Consider the following 25686-nt stretch of genomic DNA (forward strand, 5'->3'; position numbering starts at 1 on the left):
CTCTCTCTGTATAATGATATTATTATGATGAAAAATGAAATCTTCCTTGTGTATGTATGGTAGAAGTAAGTAAATATCTTGGAGGCATACTTTGTTGTTCTTCTATCTCTCTCTCTTTCTATCTCTTCCCCGTTTTTGTATTCTTTCTTGTGTATTATTATATTTATGATAATATCTCATTCTTCCTCATCCTTCATGTATTTATTTTACTTTTTTAATTGAGGTTTATGTATTTCAAGAAATGAAATTATATCTTCCCTTTCTTCAAAAATGTATCTAACTACACAATATCAAAAAAACCTACGGTTAGTGGATTTCTTCTTGGAAGTATGATGTGTTTTCCTTAGTGTTTCATAGTAGATCTCTATGCCCTGCTTTTTATTATTTCATTTTTTAAAAATAAATTCCTTTATCCCCATACACAGTACTCTCACTCGTTCCCAAATTCAATTATGAATTATTTTTAAAAATCATTGACAAGAATTAATCATATGCCGATCCTCAATTCTACTCTGAATCCAACAAGGACTTATAATTATTACTCCGCAAGAAATCCTCAAGGATACTCTCTGTCTTTTATGAGCACAGCTTTTGTATATAATTAAAAGTATTAGAAAGGGGATTTCACTCTTCAGGGATTAAATAAAAATCCTTAGGAGAAGAAAAGACACTCTTTAGTTTGTCAACTTAAAGGAAAAGGGACCAGCTGAAAAATTCACACGATTTAAATCACTAATTATTTGACTACCTATTTTATAAGATGGAACTTTTTATTATAAATTGCAACGTTCTAATATTGAATAGTTCATATTAGATTAATTTTTTAAATAAAGATGCTTCAACAGTTGGCTCAAACCAATTTAAGAAACTTTCTAACATAAACCATGAGAACCACAAATGTTTAAAGAAGAGAAGGAGTTAATCAGTATATGAAAGATACTCAATAGAAAATGTGAATGAATCCATTATTTGGATCAAATGTGTTGGAGCTCTTATATACCTGGACAAATCCTGATCGATACTCCTCTATTTTGAGGTTTGTTGATGGAAAAAGACAACAATTCCTCCAAGAATACCAATTTAAGCCACACACAATTTTAGGGGAATCATTCTATCTGGCTTTTCTGTTGACAGACCACATATATGAATAAGTTAACAGACGCCACCATTAAATCAAAGAGTGGATCAACTAAGAAATGACAGTCGACATATTAACAATATTAATGTAAATGTTTAATACACTTGTAAAATTGTAGAAAAGAAACATAGCATAGAATATAAACAAACCGTAATACTTTCTTTTCAATGATAGGTTCATTAATTTTTAGTACTCGTGTAAATTTACATATGAATATATGTTAAAGCTTGGTTTCTAGTGTGTGTGTGTGTTTTTTTTTTTTTTAAATCACCTTTTCTAAGGATATCAAACCTTCAATTCTTATCAATTAGTATCAACATGATGAAATAACAGAAACAATTCGACACAAGAAATAAAATGATAATTTGCTACATAAACGGTGTCAAATTTTGTGTAGTTTTATTGAAAATTACATATTATCTGGAATAAGGTCGTGTTCTAAGTAATGTAAAATTAAATAATCTGCAAAAATGACATGGTACCTTCTTTAAGGACCGACAAGTGGGACTGGACTGGACCGCGGACGTTCGTTCAAATTCAAATATTACATTTTTTTTAGTAAAAAGCAAAAGATCCTTAATTTGAGATAGGATGGAGGGGCTACATCCCTCTATCCCTCCCGGACACAACCTTAATCACAAGTGTCACCATACTCTTTTTTATGAATACACGCACAAATGAATATTTTATACTTGGATTTATAATCAAGAATGAAAGAATTATTATAACATATTTGAAAAAGAAAACATTAAAAATCTAATACTTAAAAAAAGCTTATAATTTTCAACTTTAGTAATGTATAACACATAATATTATCCACATGAAACAACATTGACCATAAGCTGATCCTTGCTGATTCTCCTCCATATCCAGCATCACAAAGTCTGAGGGAGTTGCAACTGGCAGATAAAGGGGATAATGGAGTTGCTCCATTGGGTTCCTGAGAACTACCTGTAGGCTCATGACAATACCTTAGTCATTACAAAGTCCAAGTGTTTGTCCATGTTGATATAAACCCCATGAGAAATACAGAAATGAGCTGATTTTTTTGCCATTAAAAGACACTAAACCTAGGAGTGTCCGCAGAGGAAGAGCTGAAGGGCCTTTAGCCCCCCTAAATGAGGTATTTTTTATTCGTACTAGAAAATGTAATATTTGAAATTTTTTAAAATTTAATATTTGTTTTTTTTAAGTTTAATATTTGTTTTTTTTAAGTTTAATTTTTGAAATTTAGTTATATTTTTTGAAAAATAGCTATGGATTTTAGAAATTTATCGACGAAAAATTTCAGTTTATTCTGAACAACTCTGGATTTTTGAAATTTTTTTCCAAAAAATTTCATTTTTGAGTATAACTATGAATTTTTGAAATTTTTCTAGGAAAAAATTTAATTTTAATAACTTTTTTCCATAAAATTCAGTGTTTCCTGAACAAATCAGGATTTTGAAATTTTTTTGTGATTAGCTATGGATTTTTGATTTTTTTTTTCTTCAAAATTTCAAAATTTTGTGGATCCCCTGAAACCCCATACCATGATGGAAATCGGTTTTCAAAGAATAGTTAAATCTGGATAAAGGAAACTGCTATTTTTCAGACAAAAAGTTGACTATATACAGATTTTTCTTATACATTTTATATATAAAAAAGCCAAATTTTTGGATACTTATGGTAATAAGTAATTTTGAAACTCCCCATTTCGAGGCAACCCGTGTTTGATTAAATATTGTTTTTGACAGATCTACAAGGATTTTTAGCTTATCTTTCAGCAAAAGTGTTTTTGGGGACACACACATGAATTTTAAAAAGAAACATATAGAACGACAATGTTTGTGTCAACTTACAATTGTGCCAACAAAAAGGAAAAATCCTCGGTAGAATTCTTCATTCTCATTAATTCCTATAAAGTTTATACCCAAAAAGAAAAGAAAAAGTTGACTTTATGGTGATTTTTTACTTCACGTTTCTTCCACGCAAAGGTCTTTTTATAGTAAAAAATGGCATCTGAGAGAAAGTTGACTATATATTTTTATTATATCCGGATTTGACAATACATTTATTATTACTCACTTTGATGAGGAACAAATTCAAACTTCTTAATGGAACCTCTAAAATACCAAGGAATTGATTGTACGCTATATGTACCTCGTTACTAGATAAAACATTCTAAACTTATAGTAAAATGGGGATCATAGTAACTCATTATAGGAACAACTTTCCCTAAATGTGTATGGAATGACAACCTTTTTCTTCAAAAATCAATAGAAAAACATACATACGCAGAGTCAAAAACCAATTTCCCTCAAAAGCATGCATAAATGAGACTACGAATCAAATTAAAAGTACCTTATAAATCGTGAGTACGAGACATAATTGAGAGGTCCCTTCACATACATACATATACTTGTAGTACAAACATATACCTAGGTATGAAAAGGCATGGCTAAATTCCTTGCATAGCACTCCTTATCTTCATGTATATATTAAGAAATGTACATTGAACATACATACATGTGTAAATAACTAAATAAAGGCAAAGTAGAAAAAGGTCGTAAATTAGTGGTTTGTAATCGGAGGTCAAGTCTATTTATATAAATATGTATACGTATATACACTATACGTAGTGTACACACATTTGAATGTGTGTTTTAACGCCTAGCTAATTGATAAGTAGCTCATTGTGGACACGATACCAATATTTTCGCATCCGATTCCACTACAGAAATTGCTATATATATTTTGATACCAATTTTAAGCAAATATATATATATATACAGAAGTATCCACAGGGATTGTTGCTTCCAAATTAAGGAATTTTTCCTTTCTATGTAGCATTATATATTTTGAGTATACCGCAGAATAAGCCTTACATATAAATATTCAAAATTAAAAAGTAACTTACAGAGCTTTTGGGTTTGACGTAGATTTGATAACCACGAATGACACCATTTTTATCATCATCTGTTGGAGGATCCCAATGGACTTGTACAGAGCTGGAGTTGATAGCAAGAGCACGGATATTTAGAGGCTCTCCAGGGACTAGAAAATAAAGATGGAAATAGGAAAGGAAATAGAATTAAATCATCTTTAAATATATAAGTATATTCAGAGGAAAAGGGAATAAAGAGATGTGCAAACATCTAAACATTTGCCAATTGTATTAGACATTTATACATGAAAAAAAACCTGAGGTTTTTTTGTACAAAATAAATAAATATATATTTTAAGATAAATTAAAGATATGATAAAATTATATAATATAAAGGACTGATAAAGTGAGTGGATTTGTATGTACATGTATTGCTCTATTATGTATTAATATGAATACAGACTACGTAGGAGGATGAGAAGGATAGGATTATCAGAGAAACTAAATAAGTATATATTACATGAATATATATTATTGTTGAGGCTCGGTCCAGTATAGAGTTCAGTCATAATTAATTTTTTTCTAGACCGGCTTTTCGGTCCAGACTGCGTTGTCAGACCGTGGACCAATTTTTCCAAGTCTCATATATTATGAGAGATCAAATTTCTTTTAGACATCCTTTAAATTTAACAGTTACTCAGGCCTATGACCATTTTTAATTCATTAAGGCCGGATTAAGTAGACTTTTATGTCCTCCAAGAGAGGGAACCCAAGAAGGGAAATAATGGAAATCAAAGGAATATACTTTCAAGTTGATGATTTTTAACTACTCAGAGTTCCGTATTCCATGAGAGACGACGGGCTATCTCTGTCTAAACTTCCTATGATGTCATTGTGCCGTGTTCAAAATTTGAAAAACATATGACGTCATCAACTATTTGTATTTAAAATCAGTCTAGACCAAATTTTAAATAAGATCCATTTTTCGGGACCCAACTAGACCGAATTTTACTTTGGAGCAGTCTAGACTGAATTGTAAATAAGACCCATTTTGTGGGAAATAATTATTGCTTTGGATTTTGTCTAGACCAAATTTTTCATTTGGACTAGTCTATCACAATTTTTTTCCTTTCTACTGATCTACACCGAATTTTACTTTTGGACCGAATCTTTCATTTGGATTCGTATAGACTGACTAGATAGAATTGTTACTTTGGATTGGACTAGACCGATTTTTCCTATTAACTAGTCAAGACCAATTTTATCCCTTGGACCAATATAGACTGCACTTTTTTAGAGTTAAAATCGAATAAACTCGTTCCAAAAAAAAAAAAAAAAAAATCACAAGGATCTCAGACCGTTCTAGGATTTCCAGACCGAACCCCAACACTAAAATATATATCCAACCAAAAAACCCAAACAACAACAATGGTTGCCATAAAAATAATTCTATCATTTTTATGTGATCCTTTTGTCAAGATGATAGACAAATTAATATCTTTTATCTTTATGTACATTGTACATATTATATCGTTTGTATGAAAAGGCCGATCCACAATGGAATGGAATGGGGGTTGTTTATTTATTTATATTCTTCAATAACCAAAAATATATTTGAACTATAAATATTTTTATAGGCATAATCGAAGAATGGAAAAAGAGAAGAGAAATACATATTGTTGTATTGGAAAGCAGGTATGCAATTATGAACGACATATGAATACCGCGAATTTAATTAACACTTTTTATTTTTACAAGTCAACCTTGAGTGTACAATTGTATATAATAGATTTCAGAAGAGAGACTGGAGACAGTTGTAATCTTTAGATCGAAGAAATTCAAAAATACTACATCAACAAAATTTATGTACGCACATTAATTTTGTGTAATAACATGGCAAAATCAATAATGAATGCACGTAATTTTTTTTTCTGTTCAGAAGTAATACTTCAGCTAAAATGTTGAGTTTTCTGTTGTTTTTCGTCCAACTTTCATCATTTGAATGATTGCGGGGGCGTCTGCAGGGGTGGGCTCGAGAGGATGTAGCATTTTTTCACCAATAAATTCAATTTTCTATGAGTAGCTATCTATGATTTTTGTAACTATTTTTCAAAAAAAATAAATTAAAAAAATTCTGTGAATAGCTATGAATTTTTGAAATTTTTTCATAAAAAGTTTATATTTGAAATTATTTTATAAAGAGTTTAATTTTTTGTGAATAAAAATGGATTTTGAACTTTTTTTTGTCAAAAATGTAATAATTAATTTTTATGTGAAAAACTATCGATTTTTGAGCTTTTTCTTTAAAAATATAATAATTGAAATTTTTTTCAAAAATTTAATTTTTGGATTTATTTTCAAAAAAATTAAAAACCAAATATATATATATATAATCCTGCGGACGCCTTGGATTGATTGATTCATTTTCTATCTGTTTTTGTTTTTTGCAAAATTTATAAATCACTCAGTAAGGGTACATTTCAGCTACTATAACACTCAGTACAAAGAAGTCCGCTACAACAGGTGTTGCAATTTCCCTCGTATTGTTTTGTATCGTATCGAGTAAGAATTCTCGTATATTAATCAGAGTAACACTCTCAAGAGGGTTCTGAGAAGTAATTTCTCTAATCCTTTAAGTAATATTGATGAGTGATTTATAAAAAAAATCTTATTCAATCTACATACATTAGTTGTAATATATTGAACAACATTTATAAGAATTCATCACCATAGAGTGCCCAATTTTCTTATTTCCTAACTCAAACTTATGACAGGTTTGATTCAATGTCGACAGTTAGTTTTTTATTATATTATCTAAAATGATTTAAACATATTTTGGTATGTTGTGGTACAGGGTCTCCAGTCTCCCCATTATATGAAGGTATATATAAAACAAGTCCACAAGTCTCTGAATGGGAACCATTATACCTACATATTAAAAAAAAAAAGACATATTATGGTACTACAACTAATTGAATTCAAATTACTGTGCGTTAATTACATGCAACATCATAGAGTTAAGTAATTATCAATAGATATTAATTATTATGAACAATCTCAATTAATAAAGAAGGGGTGGATGATGAGTCATCATTTTTTTTTTCAAAGTCCTAGGAAGATGAATGAATACCTAAAGTAAGTAGTAAAAAAAACCCTGTTGGAAATAAAGTAAATGCATGCGCGTATAGTAATAAAATATGACGATTTACACCACTTGTCCACGACTCTACTACCCATCAGATGAGATGATGTTGAAATACTTACTGTAAACAGCTGTTTTGTTATGGTTGTTATTTTGGTTTTGGAAAATAAAGAAAAAAGAAATAGAAAGTTAAGATATAAATTTTTTAAAGACTTTTTTGAGCATTTCCTTTAATTATTTAAGAAGAAATCAATATGATAAGCACTTTCGCATGAAAGCATGGAGATGGCGGGATAACTTAATTACACAGACAAATGCGTTCAAATCAAACCATTGAGGAAGACGGTGTTTTTGGTAGGAGGAAAAAGTGTTGTGTGTTAGGAGTCAAATACTGTCTATATATAGTACAACACTCTTAGACCAACTATCCACGAGGATGGTGTATCGTTTCCAGGAAATTTAGGATTAGATTTAAATTGGTAAATAGTTTATTATATATTTACAGAGGAAAAAATACTTTGTAAATCAGTGGTGAAAGATACAAATTAAAATCATTAAGTAATAATGAAATATGTTCGTTTCTTTTAAGGGCTTCATGGCGTAATATTCTAAGGAGTAGTCTTTAAATAGAATGCGCATTCTATTTTTATCTTCTTTATTTTCTGACCAACATAAGGTCAGACCTTTTTTATATTAATAGAATAGACAACTGATTTTTTAATTTTATTTATTGGAGGTGACGGAATTTTTAGAAATAAGTTCATTAATTATTTTTTTTCGGGAAAAATTAGAAAAAATTTTTTTTTGAATTTAAAAAAAAAACTTGAAATAATAATTTTTTTGCCCAAAAATTTAAAATTTTCTGAATTTTTTTTTCAAAAATGTACAGACATTATACAAAAATTAATTTTTTCGAAAATAATTTAAAATATTAAATTACAGGGAATAAAAATTAAAAATTTTCAAATATTATATTCAAATATAAAACTTTTTGAGACAAATTTCAAAAATCCACAGCTGTTTGCAAAAAATTAAATTTTTTAGAAATAAATTTCAAAAACCCACGATTGGTTACAAAAAAAAATAATTTTTTCCGAAAATTTTTTGAAAAATCAAATTAAATATATTATCAAATATATATACTTTTCTTGTATAAATCAAAAATTCTTTAATTTGGGATGGGGGCTACAGCCTAAAAAATATAAGCAAAAGCTTCGTTAGGAAGGTAACAATAGCTTTAAGTAGGTCAAAAATATGAAAGGGGAAAAAAAAGTATCTCTTGAATTTGCAAAGCATAAATCGTAAAACAAACTTTATCACAAGTGAATGTAACAGGTCAACTTATCATTTGAATGAATTGAATTACGTGAGCTTATAGAACTCAATGAGTAAATGCAAGATTTCCCAAGAAATATGTTTTTACTCGGAAGTTTATCGTAGGTGTAAATACAAAGATATTCCGGGAAAAATGGACTCCAGGAGATACCCCTTAGTGTATACGAGTTTAAATTATGTGTATACCATATAGAATAGTTCTTAAATTCGTTTTTCTTCCAAATGTTGGAGGGACTAGGTCCTAAAATGTTCTTTTTGGTAGAAAATGAAGAAATATAAAGTTTGATTCGTATTAAATAATATGGAAGAGGTTTTCAATTGCCCTTGAAGTTTCTGTATTTCGCAACTTTGTATGTAAAAAATTGGTTTTTTACCTAAAAATAGTGAGTTTAAGTCCAAAATAGAGTAATTTGTAATAAATAACTATTTTAGATGAACAAACAATCTTCCAAATGTTTTATAAAGTATTCCTCTATTATTATAATTTTTATTTAAAAAAAGATAACATTAATTTAAAAATAAAAACCAATTTTCAAAGCGAAAAAGGGATTGATTGATATTCATCCTTTATTATAAGCCTTTCTTCCTTTTTCCCTGAAAAAAAACACACCCTAATATTTGTACATAACATTCTTTTATTGATTTGAAAGTTTTTTGAATGTTGAACGTATGCAAAATATGTGTTTGTAAATATAAATATAGACATAAATGACTCCTATTTAAAAAAAAAGAAAAAAAACACAAATGAACAAAATAAAATATTATTTTTTTTGTTGTTAAAAAGTGCACAAAAATAACGAAATAATTAAAAATAATAATAATAGTAGGTTGGCTCTAGTGTGGTAAGGGTAGCAGTGGTTGTATAGAGCAGGTTACTGAAAACACAAATATGGTTGTATTATGGCATGCAAATATTTTGTTCCACAAGGATCCCATTATTCATAGTAGTGTTGTGTTGGTACTTATTTAGAACCGATGACCATAGCCATGGGCATTTCTTAAAGGGGGTGGAATCCATCCTGCGTGACGTCAGTGCCTTTTTAAAATTATTTATTCCGTTATATACATATATATATATAGAGAGAGAAGTGAAAATACAAACATTTTTAAACATGCAAAGATACAATTGTATGACTTGTTTGTAGAATTGTACCCTTGCACTCTCAAAAAAGTACGCATTTTTCCCTTCTCTAGTAATATATAATATAAATACATTATATAATTAAATAAAAATAAAATGTTCCCGTATTATATTCCATTAGAAATGAAAAAGGAATATTTTTTGCAGGATATATGCAATGCTGTTCATATATATCTAATATATCATATTTGGTTAGATAGGACAATTATTTTTTTTTAGAAAAAGGCTGGACTGAATCGAATACATTTTGACCAACACAACACTAATTCATAGGAAGGCTTTTTTTCCCAAAAAAAAGAAGAAAAATAACAAAAAAGAAAGTTAATTGAAAATAAAATATCAAAAGAAAAGCAATGAAATCATAATAATTAGAAATAAAACGTGCTAAAAAATTGAGAACACAAAAAAAAAAAAAACGTACAAAAAAATAAAATAATAATAATAATGAAAACTGCGCGGACTCCCAAATAAAATATTCTTGAATTGATCTTATTGCGAGACCCATTTTGATGAGAGTGAGTTTGATGATGATTTGTGGTTTGGTGATGATTGTGAAAGGGTTGTAACTGTGTATAATTATTTCTCCCTTCATAACATTAGAGGGTGGTCCAGACTTAGAGCACCATAGATTTGATTAAATTTTGTAGAGATAATTATGATTTTTATAAGAATAATATCTTTTGGATTAGTGTTGAAGTCGAGTATTATTACAACTCGACTTTAATAATATTGAGCACTTTATGAAAAATACTCCAATTTATTCAAAATATTACTTGAAAACTCGAACAAAATATTAGACAGGAACTGTAGATTGCAAGCTAAATTTATTTAATGTATTCTTTATTCTGACTATATGGATACAACATTTATAAATAATTTCGTATATTGCAAATAAATGTTATCGTAAATTATTTATATTATTTGACAAATTATGTCTTATTATTGAGGTAGGAGTCAAGCAGACTTCATTGTTTATCTTAGATTTTATCAATTCAATGGTAAAGTAATATTCATTGTCTGATCCCCTTACTCGAATTCCACTTGACTTAATCCGACAATTACTTCAATTCGACTCGATTCAACATTTAATTACTACAGGTGGAGCCAAGTCGATATTTATAACTCGACTCCAACACTGATTTAAATACTTTATTAGAGAGTTTAAAATTTTCTATCACAAATGATCAATATTTCATTCAACGCCTTTGTTCTGAACAACCTAAATGCTTCATCACTAACAATCAGCTAGTACGTTTAGCATCGTCCGTAATATTTTGCCCTCACGGGTTCCAAGGCTACTATCAAAGAGTACTTGATAAGCCTGGAAAATTTTATTTATGGGGTTAAGATCAAGTGAAGAGGGAAGTGCTCAAAACTGCCTTCTTTTATTGGCACGACTTGGGTAACGCAATCTCGACAGACAATAGTAATTAATTTAACGACGTTAATGGGACTCTAATTGTGGACCACACTGTATGATGTACATAAGGTATACCTATTATTCATTTATTAAGTATGAATGGTAGACATATATCGGGAAAGCATCAAAAAATACCTGATTATACAATTTTTTTATTTATAAATATATATGTATAAAAGTTTTTTGTGATTAAAAAAATAGGAAAATAAAATTATTCAACTTTTCACCATGTGATTTTTAAGTCAATAAAAATAAGAAAAAAAACAAAAATGAAGTGTGTTTACAAAGGAAAAGAGAAGGATAGAGAGAGAGAGAGAGAGAGATTTGAAAGGCTTTCTCCCGCTTACTACATATTATATATGTATGTATACCAGAGCAGCAATAGACAAACACACGTCTGTTGCTGTCATAATGATAAAAAAAATAATGAAAATTTCCCTATATTGTATAAATGTCAAAGGACCTTTGCCTTAGCGGCTCATGAGTATAAAAGATATGATCTCCTTTTCACCCACTTACCGTCTTCTCCTGTTTTGACGACTACGGGATAAGAAATAGGCCCATCCCCTACGGATGTTCCAGCCAACATCCATAGTCGATACTCTGTGTATTTCCTCAATTCATCAATAACATATTCCCTTGCCTCAGGGTTTTTGATCTCAACCATCGTGGCCTCAGAGTCGGGGCGTGCACTGGGGACATAGTATATTTCATAGTAGGTTATCTTTCCATTGCGTTTTCCAGGAGGAGGTGGACTCCATACGACTCGTAGAGACGTGGAAGACTCTGCATATGCCTTGACTAAGTCCGGTGGTGCGCCAGGAACTATAGTTATAAGGAGGAGGATTAAATTGAAGGAATGTTCAGCACTGAATTGGAAGAAAGACAGATAGAGATATAGAGTAAGAGAGAGAGAGAGAGAGTGGCGAACGGCACAGAACGGACGATGATAATTATTTCCCCCTTCTTTATTCTGATTCTTTCCGAAAAAAAAAAATAAAGTATGTATGTGCAAAAAGTATGCAAAAATGTGCGTCCATATTATAGGGCCAATAACAGTGGGTTTCGTATTCCTTTTTATTTATTTGATTATATGTTCCTTTCTTGGCCCTGCAAACATCTAAAATGTAATTGTGCAATTAGGTTTTTCTTATTTATAAAAAAAAACAAACGTATTTTGGGTATGTGCCAAAGGGAGAGTGTGCAGTGTGTGATTAATTAATTAATTCGTTTATTCATTGTGATGAATGAATTCAAACATTCAAATAAGTGCCAGGAGAATGTTAAAAGAGTGAAAAAAAGATGTAATGATGGAAAAAATGACATATCAATTATAAAAAAACAAAAATCCAAATTTGAACTTACCGTTCAACTTTGCGTGGCAAAAGTCACGGAATAAGTAGAAAAAAAACCCTTTCAATAAAAAAAAAAAATACTCACCATATTGTTCGGTGCGAACTGCAATGGGCGGTGTTGTGGCTCCTTCCCCACGTCGACTCTTTGCTCCTAGCCAAACATGATAGAGTGTGTTTGGATAAAGGCCTTCGAGAGTGTAATTTGAGATAATGTCCAGGCTTTTTTGGTTTTGAAACTAGAGAAGGGGAAATTGTAAGATACATACTTGTGTTTTTTTATATTTATTTGACCTACGTCATTGGTGAAAGTGTCATTCCAGTAGAGTTCGTAGGACACAATATTCTCTCCAGAGTGAGAAGGACTGGACCAGGCTAGTGTCATGGTCGTGGCTCTCACTTCAATGACTCGAAAATTAGAGGGCTGACTTGGAACACCCTGTTGTGTTTTAACTTGTACAGCTTCAGAGGGAGGCCCTGGCCCAATGGCTGTGTAGGCCTCTACTTTGATGGTATAAATGGTGTGAGGGATGAGCTCGGAAATTGTTGTGAGTTTGTTGTTGTCCACAAACTGGGATTCCCATTGTGTGAGAGAATCACTTGGATTCGTTGTATAGTAGACTTTGTAACCAGTGATTTGACCATTGTTAGCTTGAGGCTCGTCCCATTGGATTACCATCGTACTAGAACTGAGAGGGCGTACTCTCACATTGCGAGGAGCAGAGCCAGGCTCTAAAAGAAACGGATGTAGGTAGATATGTTTTATTTGAATAAAATAATCAAAAACTTACTTTTCCCAGAGTCTCGTCCATCTATTGGATAGCATTAAAGAGAAATAACATATTAGGTAAATGTAAAGATGCAAAAGGCAACGTTGATTGTCTTTTACGTATTTTGAGAATTACCTGTTTCCCCTGTGGTGGCAACAACGGGTGTAGAAGGCTCACCTCGTCCCACATTGTTCACTGCCAAAATAACAAACTCATACTCAGTAAAGGGACTCAGTCCTCGAATATCATAAAAGTCTGTAATGATTCCAGATACTTCTTTATAGTCCCAAGAGGCCAGTTTGGGCTTATACTGAATGGTATAGTACATAACTTCCGCATTATTTCCAGGATAGGACCAAGATAGACGGACCGTTGTGGGAGTCACATCAGAGAGTCGAACGTTTGTAGGCGCTCTTGGACGTGCCTGGACTTGTACAAGAGTAGTATGCTCAATGATTCCTAATTTGCTTGCAGCTACACACGTGTAATTGGCAGATTCACTAATGTCCTGCAGCTCCAGAACATTACGTCCAATGGGAGGTGTAAGAGCAGACATGTCCTGTGAGCCCTTTCTCCATTTTACATAAGGCATGGGACTCCCTACACCCACACAGGTGAGGTTGAGAGAGGAGCCCATCATGACGTTGTAGACATCATCTGGCTGTACAGAAAAGGTGGGTGGAACACGACGAACACGGACATAGACTTGGGCAGCATAGGAGTACTGTGTACCAACAGAGTTCTCTGCCACACATTCGTACTTTCCTTGATCGGACTCTTGGCTGTCTTTGATTTGGAGTGAGCCTGAGGAAAAAAAAGAAGAAGAAAAAATATGAAATTCAAATCATTTGGTGGTAGAGGGCAGCACATTTGTTACTTTATTCTTCTTTAATTTCTCTTTTTCTTCTTCTTTGATCATCATCGACAACAATAGAAATTTGATTTTTTTAAATAATATACCTATATATTTTTTTATTTTATTTAAAGATAAATTGACGACCATTTTTTAACATTTTTTTAAAAAGAAAAATAAAAGATTTTAAATATCCTCTCCCTCTATTTTTCTATTGTATGATGAACAAAAAAAGAAGTTGACCTCAAATGTAATAAGTTTTCTTTACATATATCCAATATATATTCTATATTTTCTTCAATGACAAAAGCAAGAGAGGAGAGTAGAAGAAAATATTATAGCAGATGAAGGCAATTATAATATTAATACATAAAAAGATTGAAACTTTAATAGGTAGGTATTTATATCTTATAATTATAATAAGTAAATAAACTTCGTATATTTACGAATTAATTAAATCAATTCCAAGGTTTTTTTATGTTTTTCCCCATTAATTCTTTTAACCAAGTTTTTAAATTAAAAGTAGAATGTAAAATACTAATATAATATAAAAAAGTAACATTCCTGTTGGGTTGGACAGTTCTAAATAATTTAAATGATGCACAGATATGGCTATAATCTTACCACAGAGCGTTTTCACTGACGCTATTAATTGCATCATAATTGAACGAGACGCGTTTTTGGGGCTCAAAGTTTGTAGATTTTTACTACACTAAATGTACAAATTTCTTACTAACCTACATGAAACTTCATCTAATGCTTTATAAATTAAAAAAAGCTTAAAAACTGCATTGAATACTACTTAATGCAAATCATGTATGTACATTAATATTTGATTTAAATCCAAGTAACATGTTCTGAAAATACCTATGAAATGTCGATATTTGTACAGAGTGAAACAGGGACATTTTCCGAGTTATTATTATAATTTTTTTTTACGCTAATTAAGGTTTCAGTTAAAATCTCAAGCAATGTTCCGATACATATGCTGTTTTTACTTGCGTATTGCTTTGTTTTGAATTAATGAGTGAACATGAATAAAAAAGGGAAAGGGGTTCGGATCTTTTCGACGCGGATGTTGATCCAAAAAGAATTTCAGGGAACATCAGTGTGGCCAAGAAGAATGGGAACATCTTCTCAGACAAGAAGATCTTCAAAGTTGACCAGGTTTTGAACGGCAGAAATTACAAATTTATAGTAACGTCATCTAAAGAAGTCCAGGGCACCTTCAGTACAAAATACCCGGTCCAAACAATATTCTTGGGAGTCGAGGTCTCTGATGGAAAGAAAATGGGTCAATTCTTGAGAAAAACTATGTTTGGACTCAAGACGGTGCCCCCAACCATACGATCTTGAAGACACATAACTTCTGTACGGAAGACTTTGCTGACCTCTGGGACAAGACCTTCTGCCTCTCTTCCAGTCCTGATCGGATTCCCCTCCACTTCAGTGTGTTGGAGGCTGTGATAGATGCTGAAGGCAGTCAAATTGAATAATTCTTGCGATGATTGATTGCTAAAAGTTTTTCAATAACATCTTTCATTATGCTTTTCTATTAAGAAGTTGTGAAGGTTTTGGGTTTGCTTCTTGAACGCGGAAAATTTCCCTGTTGTACTTTGTACATTTTTTTTTTTGATCGATTATTGGCAATAAAGTAGGATCATTATATTTCTTTCTATTGTAATAGCTAATTTTTATCTACAATATGGAAATAAGAATCTATAAGGATGTACTAACATATTTTTAATAAATTTTAGGGTCAGATATATAATATAATAAAACTAGGCATTAGAGGGATATATTTTTGATAGACAGTAAGGATTAAATCCTTTTATTTATTGGTCCCATTTTGACATCCAATAGTTTAATATTTTCCTTAATAATAATGAAAAAAAAAAGGAATGTTTTATTGGTATTAAACATGGTTGTTAAGGATCTTAAAATGGCCCACATCAATAATGCTTACGTCACATGAGAAATTTATATTACGCAGTGGAATATTAATAAATTGGAGGGGATAATGGGAGGCTCGAGGAAATGTGTGAAGTTTTTTAGCAGAGTACATCTTAAATTTTGAATTTATAAAACTTTGACAACATAGGACTTTTCCATCCCTTTGTAGAATTCAACTTGTGAAATCAATTAATAAGGGGAATTCATGGAGGTTACATGGTTATTTAATAGAGTAATCCATGGTAACCTCAGTCCCTTAGTAGACACACAAAAGTATTGTCCTTCATTTGGATAGAAATTGATGACATGGTTGTCGTTTAGTCACTTAGTTTTACAGCTTTGGAGAAGTCAGGTGGGCTAATCAGACTGGGTATGTCAGAGAGGGCTATTACACTTCCAGGACATGCATAGAAATTTTTACAAAAATGATACCCTTTGAAATGTGCAATATATAGCAAAATCTAAATTGTTCTCCCCAAAAAGTGGAAAAGGTTATACTTTTTTGAGTTTATTTTTGGAGCAAAGGTTGATTTCGTGGGACCTATGGCCGTATCTATAACCACCAAGATGACTACTTTTTCAACTTAATTTTCAGCACTATAATATATACATTTATATGCAGTTCTCTTGAAATAAATAAATCATAAACTAACTAATTAAACAATTATTGTTTAGTTATTCTGCAGTTTATTTCTTTGCTTTTTCCTTCATTTGATGGATGAGTTTTACTAATTGATATTGATGATTTGCTCACTGTAGAATGTAAATTTTATGTGAGTCATAGAAACAATTGTATTTTTCTATGTAAGTTGATGGATTCATCAAAAACAAGGGATCATATTATATACCTCCTCTAAGTACCACATGTTTGCTGCTATATACAGGGTGACCCAAAAGAAGTTCTTATATGACTTCTAAAGGCTAATTAATGATATCTGGCAAACCTCGTTTCAGTTTGGCTCAAGTAAACAAATGGAAAACTTCAATTTTTCTTTCTTTTTGCCAAATTTCATTCAAATAGCTTCTAAAATGAATTCACTAGAACAAATTCAGAAAATCCTTGCCACTCTCCTTCAAGATTAAAATTTTATGGGACAAGAAGACCGAGAAAGTGGTAGACAAGCTTCACAACCGTATGAATAACTGCTACAGTGTCAAAGTCGAGACGAAGTCAGAGATAGAGATACCCCACAAAACATCCTGCGTACGTCATGGACTTTGGAGTCATTTGCATTGACAAGAAGAGGATCTTTTTCAAACAAGGAGAGTCTGTCGACACGGAGGATAACTTCAAGGTACATAGGGCCATGCTTTCCTTTTTTAACCCCAATTACCCTAAGGGTGATTATTTGTGGCAGTAGGATAGAAATTCCTACCCCCATCGCAAAAATAACTAAGCCTTATCAAATATAAATTTGCTTATTTATGGCCATCGAACATCTGACCCATCGGCTCCCTCCCTCAACCCACTGGACGATTGCTTTTGGAGCAACTGTGGAGAGTAGGTCTTATTGCTCCCCACCAGACCAACATTGACTCCTTCAATTCAGATACCAAGGAGGCATGTCATCAGATTGCCCCGAATTACTACTCATTTCGGTAACTAATTTTCAATTCGCCATCAGATTCTGTAATCAAGGGGATTCAGGTCGGGGCTCTGCAGTGGCCTGAAGTCCTTCAGTCAGAACTTCATCTTTCTTTGGCCATCCAATCATGTACAATTTTGCCGTAAGAGCAGGAGCCCGTACTGATGAAAGCAATAATTGACTTTTTTGATTGCTTTGTGGTCTTGCGAACCCAGGGTAGCACTTTGTTTGCAAAATCATCAAATAATCCTTGTTAGTGAATCTGTATCTAAAAGGGAACAGATTGGCTTCAGTTTCTGACCTTTAGATGAAACAATGGCCATCATTATAACTGAGGCCGTATTTTTGGTGTTGAACACTGCACGGATGTTGCAGTTAACTTCTCAAAAACATTCGACCCGATAATTGTTGTTGTTGTGAGCAAGGGTCGTTCAATATGTTTGAGAGACTTGTTAGCAGCTTTTTTTTTACAGCATTGAACACCTTGGAACAGCTCACCGATCCCTTCTTCGCAAAGTCCGTCTAAATCATCTTCGGATTTTTCAAAAAAACTATTTTAGGCTTTAATTTGTATTGGCTTTCCCCTTTTATGACGATCACTCATGTCTTCACCATTGTTGATCTTAACCCCGACCCTCCAGACGGTCGTTCTAAAGACATAAAGGTTCTTTACAGTATAAAAATTGATAAATACGGCGTACACTAAACGAGCCACTTCTTGCCTTTTTTCTCAATTTGCTCAAACTTGATAAATAAGCTGTTCATAAGGTGAACTATCAGTTGTTCTTTTTTTAACGCAACTTTCCCATAAAATCAACCAAAACCTTTCAAACGACAATAAAAGACATGTTCCTAAACTTTTTGACTGCCTCGTATATGTACATAAAACATAAGTACTTAATCACAAAATGGTTCATAAATAGAACCACATTCATTGAAAGAATGAATAGACAGAAAAATATTCATTCTATTAATGTGTACATTAGTTTTGTTACATCAAGGCCGGTTTAAACGGAGCGGGGTCTGAGGTAAATATTTATGAAAATAAATATTAGTTCTTACCTTTTTAAAAAGTTGATGAACATGACCTTTTTTAGAAAGGGTCAAACCTTTTTTTTATTTTTATGGCCTTTTCTTAATAAATCTATTTTCAGTGTATATATTCCAATTTAAAAAAAATATATATACTCAGCACGGGGACCCATAGTTATGACAAAGACCTTTATTTTTGTATCGATTAATATGAATAATGGATATTTTCATACATTCTTGAGTAAAAATAGAACCAAATATTTTAGTATTCACATATACACAAGATAATTGTCAAAAGGAATTTGGGTTCCTGAGGGTATGGAAAGGTAGACACTTAGAAATTTGATGATGTTATAAATTTTACTTAAAAAAACTTAAATACAATTACCAAATTTCGCAAGGGATCAAATACTTCTTTCGGATTTACTAAGAACACAAAACTTATAATAAATGCTTAGAATGATGTTTTTTATAGCTGATAAGATCCTAAAGCATGAAGATACTAGTTTTAATATTTTTGGGAGTTTTGTATTAATCAAGTTACCTAAAAATTTAAACAATGTATAAACAGGGGCGTCCGGAAAAGGTGGGCTGAATTTTTTTTTGCTTTTTACTAAAAATTTAATTTAATTTTTGAAATTTATTTTCAAAAATTAAATTTTCTTTGAATAGCCATGGATTTTTAAATTTTTTATATTTGAAATATATTTTTTAATTTTTATGAACAGTGAATTTTAAAATATTTGTCTAAAAAGTTTAATATTTGATTTTTTTTTCGAATAAATTTTATTTTTATTGAACATCTGCGGATTTATAATTTTTTTTCTCCAGAAAAAGTTAATCTGTTGTGAATAGCTGTAGATTTTAAATTAGTTGGGAAAAAATTTAACTTTTGAATTTTTTTTTCCAAAGAATTTTTTTTTTGTGAACAGTTGTGTGTTTTGGAAAGTTCATTATTATTGAACAACTAGGGACTTCTCAATTTTTTTTTCCAGAAAATTAAATTTTTTTATGAATAGTTGTAGATTTTTTTTTCTTTTCAAAAATGTAATACTTAAAATTTAACTATTGAAATTTTTTGTGAATAGGTGGTTTAAAAAAAAAAAAATTAAAAAAATTTATGATTAAAATTTTTTTTTTTCCAAAAAAAAGTCTTCTTTGATTATTTTCAATCAAAATTCAAAATCCTAACCTTCTCCAACCCCCCCACGAGAAAAAAAAAATTTAAAATCACCCTACCGATGCTCCTAATAATTAATGCGGCATGAATGTTATTTACTTATGTTACTCACTTAGAGGGCCCTATTAAAAATTTATGGCACGTCCTCAACCTACAGACTCTTACACCACCTTGCAGATAATATAATTGTTTAAGTTTGCTCATGCCTTATTAAAGAACATATTTGAAAATCATTCAGACTCAATTTTGAAAAAAATCCTTCTATCTCGCCTTTAATTTGACGTTCCACATTTGTATTTTATAACATGTCCGTTAGAAACTTTGATTCATCTCTGACCGAGCAGGAAGAATATTTTTAGGTTTTTATTAAATCAACATCTACAAAATCTGATACATCAAAAGTAAAAACTACTTCAACTAAGTCATGTACATTTACAGATAACGTTACTTTCCCTAATGGAGTATGTTCATTGTGTCTTCTCTTTGTGGAATTCACCTTGAGCACACAGTTAAAAGGGTGAATATATGGAGGGTGATTGGTTAAAAAATGTCGCCACGACCACTACCTTGCTCAAATATTGATCACATGGTTTATGTTTCACTTCTTTGTTTTAAAGCTTTCGGTCCTATATGTTTATATAATGCTATCCAGTGGCTTCCTCAAGATGAGAGATATATATTTTTTGGAGGGGAAGAGGGTCTGGATTTTGGAAATTTGTAAAATCCAAAAATTAAATTTTTAATAGTTATTCGGAAAAAATACATTTTTGGCAAAAAAAAAATAAAATCAAAAATTATACTTTTTCGAAAAAAAAAAATACAAAAAACTAAAGATATTCTCAAAAAATTTAAAAATCTACAGTTTTTCACAAAAAAAAAAAGAAGTTTTTTATCAAAAATCTACAGCTATTTCCCAAAAAATTTAATTTGTTAATTAAAATTTCAATTAATTCACTATTTGGATTTTTTTTTTTTTACAAATGCTCAGATATTAACAAAAAAATTCTAAAATTCAAAATTATATTTTGTGGAAAAATATTTCAAAATTCATGGCTTTTGAGAAACAATTAAATTTTTTAGAAAAAAAAATCAAATATTCATTTTTTTAAGAAAATCAATCTTTAAAAGAACTATTTTTTCGCGTAGAATTTTTTCCTCCTAACAAAAAAAAATCTAGTAGAAAGCAAATATCACTTAATTTTACCCCACTCCTGCGGACCATGAGCCATTGATTTTTTGCTATATGAATATTTTCCTTAGGAAAACAGAAGGAATAATAAACAAGTAAAATAATATTTCATGCTAGTGAATAGAATAAAATGAGTGCAATAACTTTTTCATTTTTTTGCCTCTTAGTTGCTACTTTTGTATTTTTTTTTTTTTTTGAGGTGAGAGATGCATCAGCAATAACTTTAAAGATAGCAAAAGAGTAAAAAAATGAAAAGGATAATGATTTGATATAAAATATCAAACGTAATAATTACAAAAATGAAAAGTAATGCTTTAAAAATACACACAAAAAAACAAGTACATAAATAATTGTCATAACGATAATGAAGAAAGAAAGAAAGAAAGGGAGAGAGATAAAGATAATTCTATGAGGGCGTGATCATACAATAAATTCTACTCCTAAAAAATGTATTACTATGATTATGTATGTGTGTATGTATTTTTATCTGCAACATATTATGAAGGTTGAGTGATTTTATGTATGTATTACCTATGTCATTAGGGGAAACAGCGTGGGCAGTTGTAGCCTGCTCTTTTTTCTAAAATATCCAAAAAGCCAAGATAAATAGAAATAAAAAATTATACCTAATGACGAAAATCCAGTGTAGAATGACATGTTAAAAATAGAAACCGACAATCAACATGTTACTCCTGACAATTTGAAGAATTTTTTGGAGAATAAAAAGAATAATACTCATGATGTTTCATTAGATCAGCTACAATCAGTTGTGGCAAGGGAGGAAGGAGAAAATGATATATAAAACAAGTAAATATCGTTCTTTGTCACTATGATTCATTATTCAATTAAACTTTCTTTTCAATCCCAAAAAAAAAAAATTGATTCGTGACCACCAGATCCGATATACTAAAAATAAGTTGAATATATTTTGGGGATATGCTGGGCCCAAAATTTTTAAGAACACATCAGAATTTGAGTATATAAAAAATCCACAAATGAAAAGAAGTCATTTTGAAACTCCCATTTCGAAGGCAACTCGTGTTTGATTAGATTCTGTTTTTGACAGATTATCAAGTATTTTTGGCTCATATTTTTGCAAAGGTATTTTTCAGGGACTACTCATGCTATGAATCCGCATTGATTTGAAAGCAATGTGAAATGACTTAAAAAACATACGGAAAGGAAATCTTGTCTCCAGCTTACGATTTGTACCAATAAAAAGGAAAGTCGTCATGGAAATTCTTCATTCCCACGATGATGTTTATAGGAAAAAGTTGACTTTTTTTTACTTCATGTTTCTTCTAGGCAAAGGCCTCTATGTAGTAAAAAATTCGATCTGAAATAATGTCGACTATAGGTGTATTTTTATGTTATCCGGATTTGATTGTACTTAAATTTATCTCAAAGTAAGAGAGAATGGAAATCTATTCTGCTCAATGAAAGTACAACTTATAGTATAACGGGGAAAAATGTATGGCAGCGTTCTGGGTTTGTTAATTTAAAAAAAAACTTATACAAAGTGGTACAAGAAGAATTCAAGTTGGAGATAGGGTGGGTCTTGGAGTCGTATCCGAAGCACCCAGATACGGTATAAGTAAACTTGTATTATCCAAAAAGAAGATCCAAAAACCCGAACAAACTTCGAGTATGCAAACAGATCATAAAAGAAGATCCGAGGGATTTTTCAGATCTTATATTATTGCTTTGTACTTTATATATCTATATCGAACGTAGACTTTCTATTTATCTTGATTAGTGCGTGGAGCCACATCTACATAAAGATTTATATCTGTCGTGATTATTTTACGCGTTATTACCTCACTAACACAAAAATGAACAATGCATTTGGTGGTCGCTGTCGAAGTTTCTTCTTCTTTTCCTCTTAACAGTGTTCTTAAGATAGATTGGTTGGAAAAAAAAATAGTTCTTATTAAGGTGTGAACTATGACCAACTATTATTGAATAATAATTCAAGAACTGAGAAATTACCAACTGATTTTGGGCCTTTTTGTTCTTTTGGGATGATAGATTGCAAGATACAGTATAGGTTACAACGTGTCTAATGTTATTCTAACAATAACTTTTAAAATAACTTATCATTATGTTCAATTATTAGTAATATTGGGTTTTCATTGTTTCATCATCAGCAATCACTGTAAATCTCACCGATACTATTTGATTAAGGTTCGAACTTTGGATAAAAGGCTCTTAAAATTCGAGACAAGTATCTGTCTAAATTGGGGTTCTGATCTGGATCCAAAAGTTCGGGCACCCGAAATTTACTCAAATATTTATGTCCAAAGATCAGAACCGAGCCAGATCCGATAAAAAGTGTCTATCTGTACTTTAGGCTCGTGATTTTCGGCCAAATTCCACATATGAGTTCTGGAAAAGTGACGGAGACAAAAAAAAGTTATTTCAATAACATTTTTTAAGCTAGACACACACGAAGAAGTAATTCTTTGAACAATATCTTTTTAGTCACGGGGTTAAACTCCTTACAACTATTATAAGAGGATCAGAGATGAGACATTCAATGTTTATATAATATTGAAGTACGTATAAGAGTGAAAGCACATCACTATTATTAATGTACACATGAAGAGTAAACGCACAAGTACGTAAATTCTCTAACAAAAAATGATTTCAAACATCAGTCAAAAGACCAAATCTAATTAGAGAATACTAAAAAGATTCAAAATACTTTAAAACGTACATACATTGTACATATCATAGATGATGATAAGAAAAAGAGTCTAAGATCTTTCCCATCTACATCCACTTAAAAAAAAAAGAAACCATTTTTTCTTTCTCTACTTCTTCTTCTTCGAGAACGATGATGTAAGAACAGGAACAAAAATAAATAAAAAAGGAAAAAAGGGGACACAATTTCACTAAATAATAATTTGAAAATCAAATATTTGGTTATAGATTATTACTACATACTATATTTTTATAGACTACACTATGTAATTATACTACAACTAAAAATATTCTTATTAGGAATTTGTCAACTATTTTCCTTGCTGCGGTAAACGTAATGTGTTTTTGTATTTGGTGAAGAGGGTGAAGAGTGGGAGAGAGCAACGTCTGGTTGTGGCTCCCCTTACATAGATACATACATGTTATAGACCCGTGTTGGATTCGAGTCATAAGTTTCGAGTTCATACTTGGACCCATTTTTGAGTTCTACCTTGAGAGTAGTTCTTCGTGTTAGGACTATTCATTAATGATGGAACGATTCATCGGAATAGGAGAATCGGGTGTTGTATTTAAAATTGGCAATGGGGAAATAATGTTTAATTTGCAATTCCGATTCTTATTTATTATTATTTGTTACTGGGATTTTTTACTATTCATTACTTTTCTAAGTTATAAAAAAAGTCCAGCCTCTCCACACAAAAAAAAAAAAAATATAAATAATAATAAGGGAATTTTTGGTTTTTACTCAAAAATTTAATAAAATTTTTTAATTTTTTTTTGCAAACATTTTTTTTTTTTTTGAGAGCAGCTGGATATTTTACATTTTTTTCCCAAAAAATTCTATTTACTATGAGCAGCTATGGATTTTGGAAATTTTACTCTTTTAGTAATTCATTTTTGAGAAAAGCCATGCTTTTTTGATTTTTTTTTGTAGAACAATTGTGAATTTTGGAAAAATATTAATATCAAATTGTATTTTTGAAATTTTTTTTCAACAAAAAGCCAAAAATCAAGCCACTCCCCCTCCCCAAAAAATAGAAAAAAATATATATCTGGACGCCCCTGATAGCAAAATGGTAGTTTTTAACTATTACTTAAAATATTAACGAATCGGATTATATGTATCGGAATTTTTCACAAGAATTGTATCCGATTTGGTATTGGGATATATTTTTTTTTTTGAATAGTCCTCCCATTGTTGCTTAAAGTCTACTAGAGTTCCCCACTTCCCCCCGTAATTGGTCAGAGTTAGTTGCACCGATTAGTTATAAATCGATATTGTCGTATGCACAATAATTAATCCTTCTGATCTAGGAAATATTATAGGTTTGTAAATAGTAGGACCAAAGACGAGCGCGATATTATTTGAAGTTGAAACTTGGAGATTTTTTTTTTTTTTTCAATGTTGCTTTAATTGGTCAGATGTAGTTGTACTGATTAAGTATATGTAAAAATTATAGGATTACAATTACTCCATCTGACCTGGGAATCTAATTTGAAGCCCATATACAATATGTATATTTCCTTTTTTAGGAACAACCTGGGCGCGAGCCTACGTAGATTGAGTTCATGAAAATAATTTCTCCTGAGCGCGTAGTACATTGAGCTACGTAGTCCCAGAGTGTTTATTAAAGCTGTTATCATTATACATTGATTGTTTAGGAGAAAAAATCAAAGTATTATGTGCATATAAAAGCAAGAAGTACTCCGACGTCCATTTTTAGAGTCTAACAAGGATTTTAACTTAAAACTCCTTGAAAATTGAGAAGTTCCACATATTTTGTTAAGTGATGTCTCCTTTTCAATATGTTGTACATCAACTCTTCTATTCATATATAAGGAGCGTATAGGTATAGTAGTTTGATTGTCATTTTAAGTGGTACTAGAAATGTGTGTCTAATTATTAAGAGAATGTTTTACGTTTTGATTATTTGAGTTCAATTAAAGTCGAAACTTTTCCCAAAATAGATTTTTCAGAAAATCGTCCTGTAGTAAACTTGAGTTTTTTTCTCGAGTTCGAGTCATA

At 30.9% G+C, this 25686-nt stretch overlaps 1 protein-coding gene across 20 annotated transcripts in view; it reads right to left on the reverse strand.

The window, feature by feature from the left end:
* Lar (tyrosine-protein phosphatase Lar) overlaps window positions 1–25686 on the reverse strand; it is a 455460-nt gene that overhangs the window by 16091 nt on the left and 413683 nt on the right. For 13 of the 20 annotated variants that reach the window (XM_071889555.1, XM_071889557.1, XM_071889554.1 and 10 more), the window contains 6 exons: window positions 13300–13968; window positions 13186–13206; window positions 12693–13126; window positions 12483–12633; window positions 11562–11867; window positions 4038–4174 (listed from right to left, as the gene is read on the reverse strand). In XM_071889555.1, the coding sequence (XP_071745656.1) occupies window positions 4038–4174; window positions 11562–11867; window positions 12483–12633; window positions 12693–13126; window positions 13186–13206; window positions 13300–13968 (1718 nt within the window). The remainder of the gene's footprint in view (window positions 1–4037; window positions 4175–11561; window positions 11868–12482; window positions 12634–12692; window positions 13127–13185; window positions 13207–13299; window positions 13969–25686) is intronic. The other 7 variants (XM_071889562.1, XM_071889560.1, XM_040715869.2 and 4 more) reach the window with 1 other exon arrangement.

This window comes from Lepeophtheirus salmonis, chromosome 6, assembly GCF_016086655.4.
Source record: "Lepeophtheirus salmonis chromosome 6, UVic_Lsal_1.4, whole genome shotgun sequence".
NCBI lineage: Eukaryota > Metazoa > Arthropoda > Copepoda > Siphonostomatoida > Caligidae > Lepeophtheirus > Lepeophtheirus salmonis.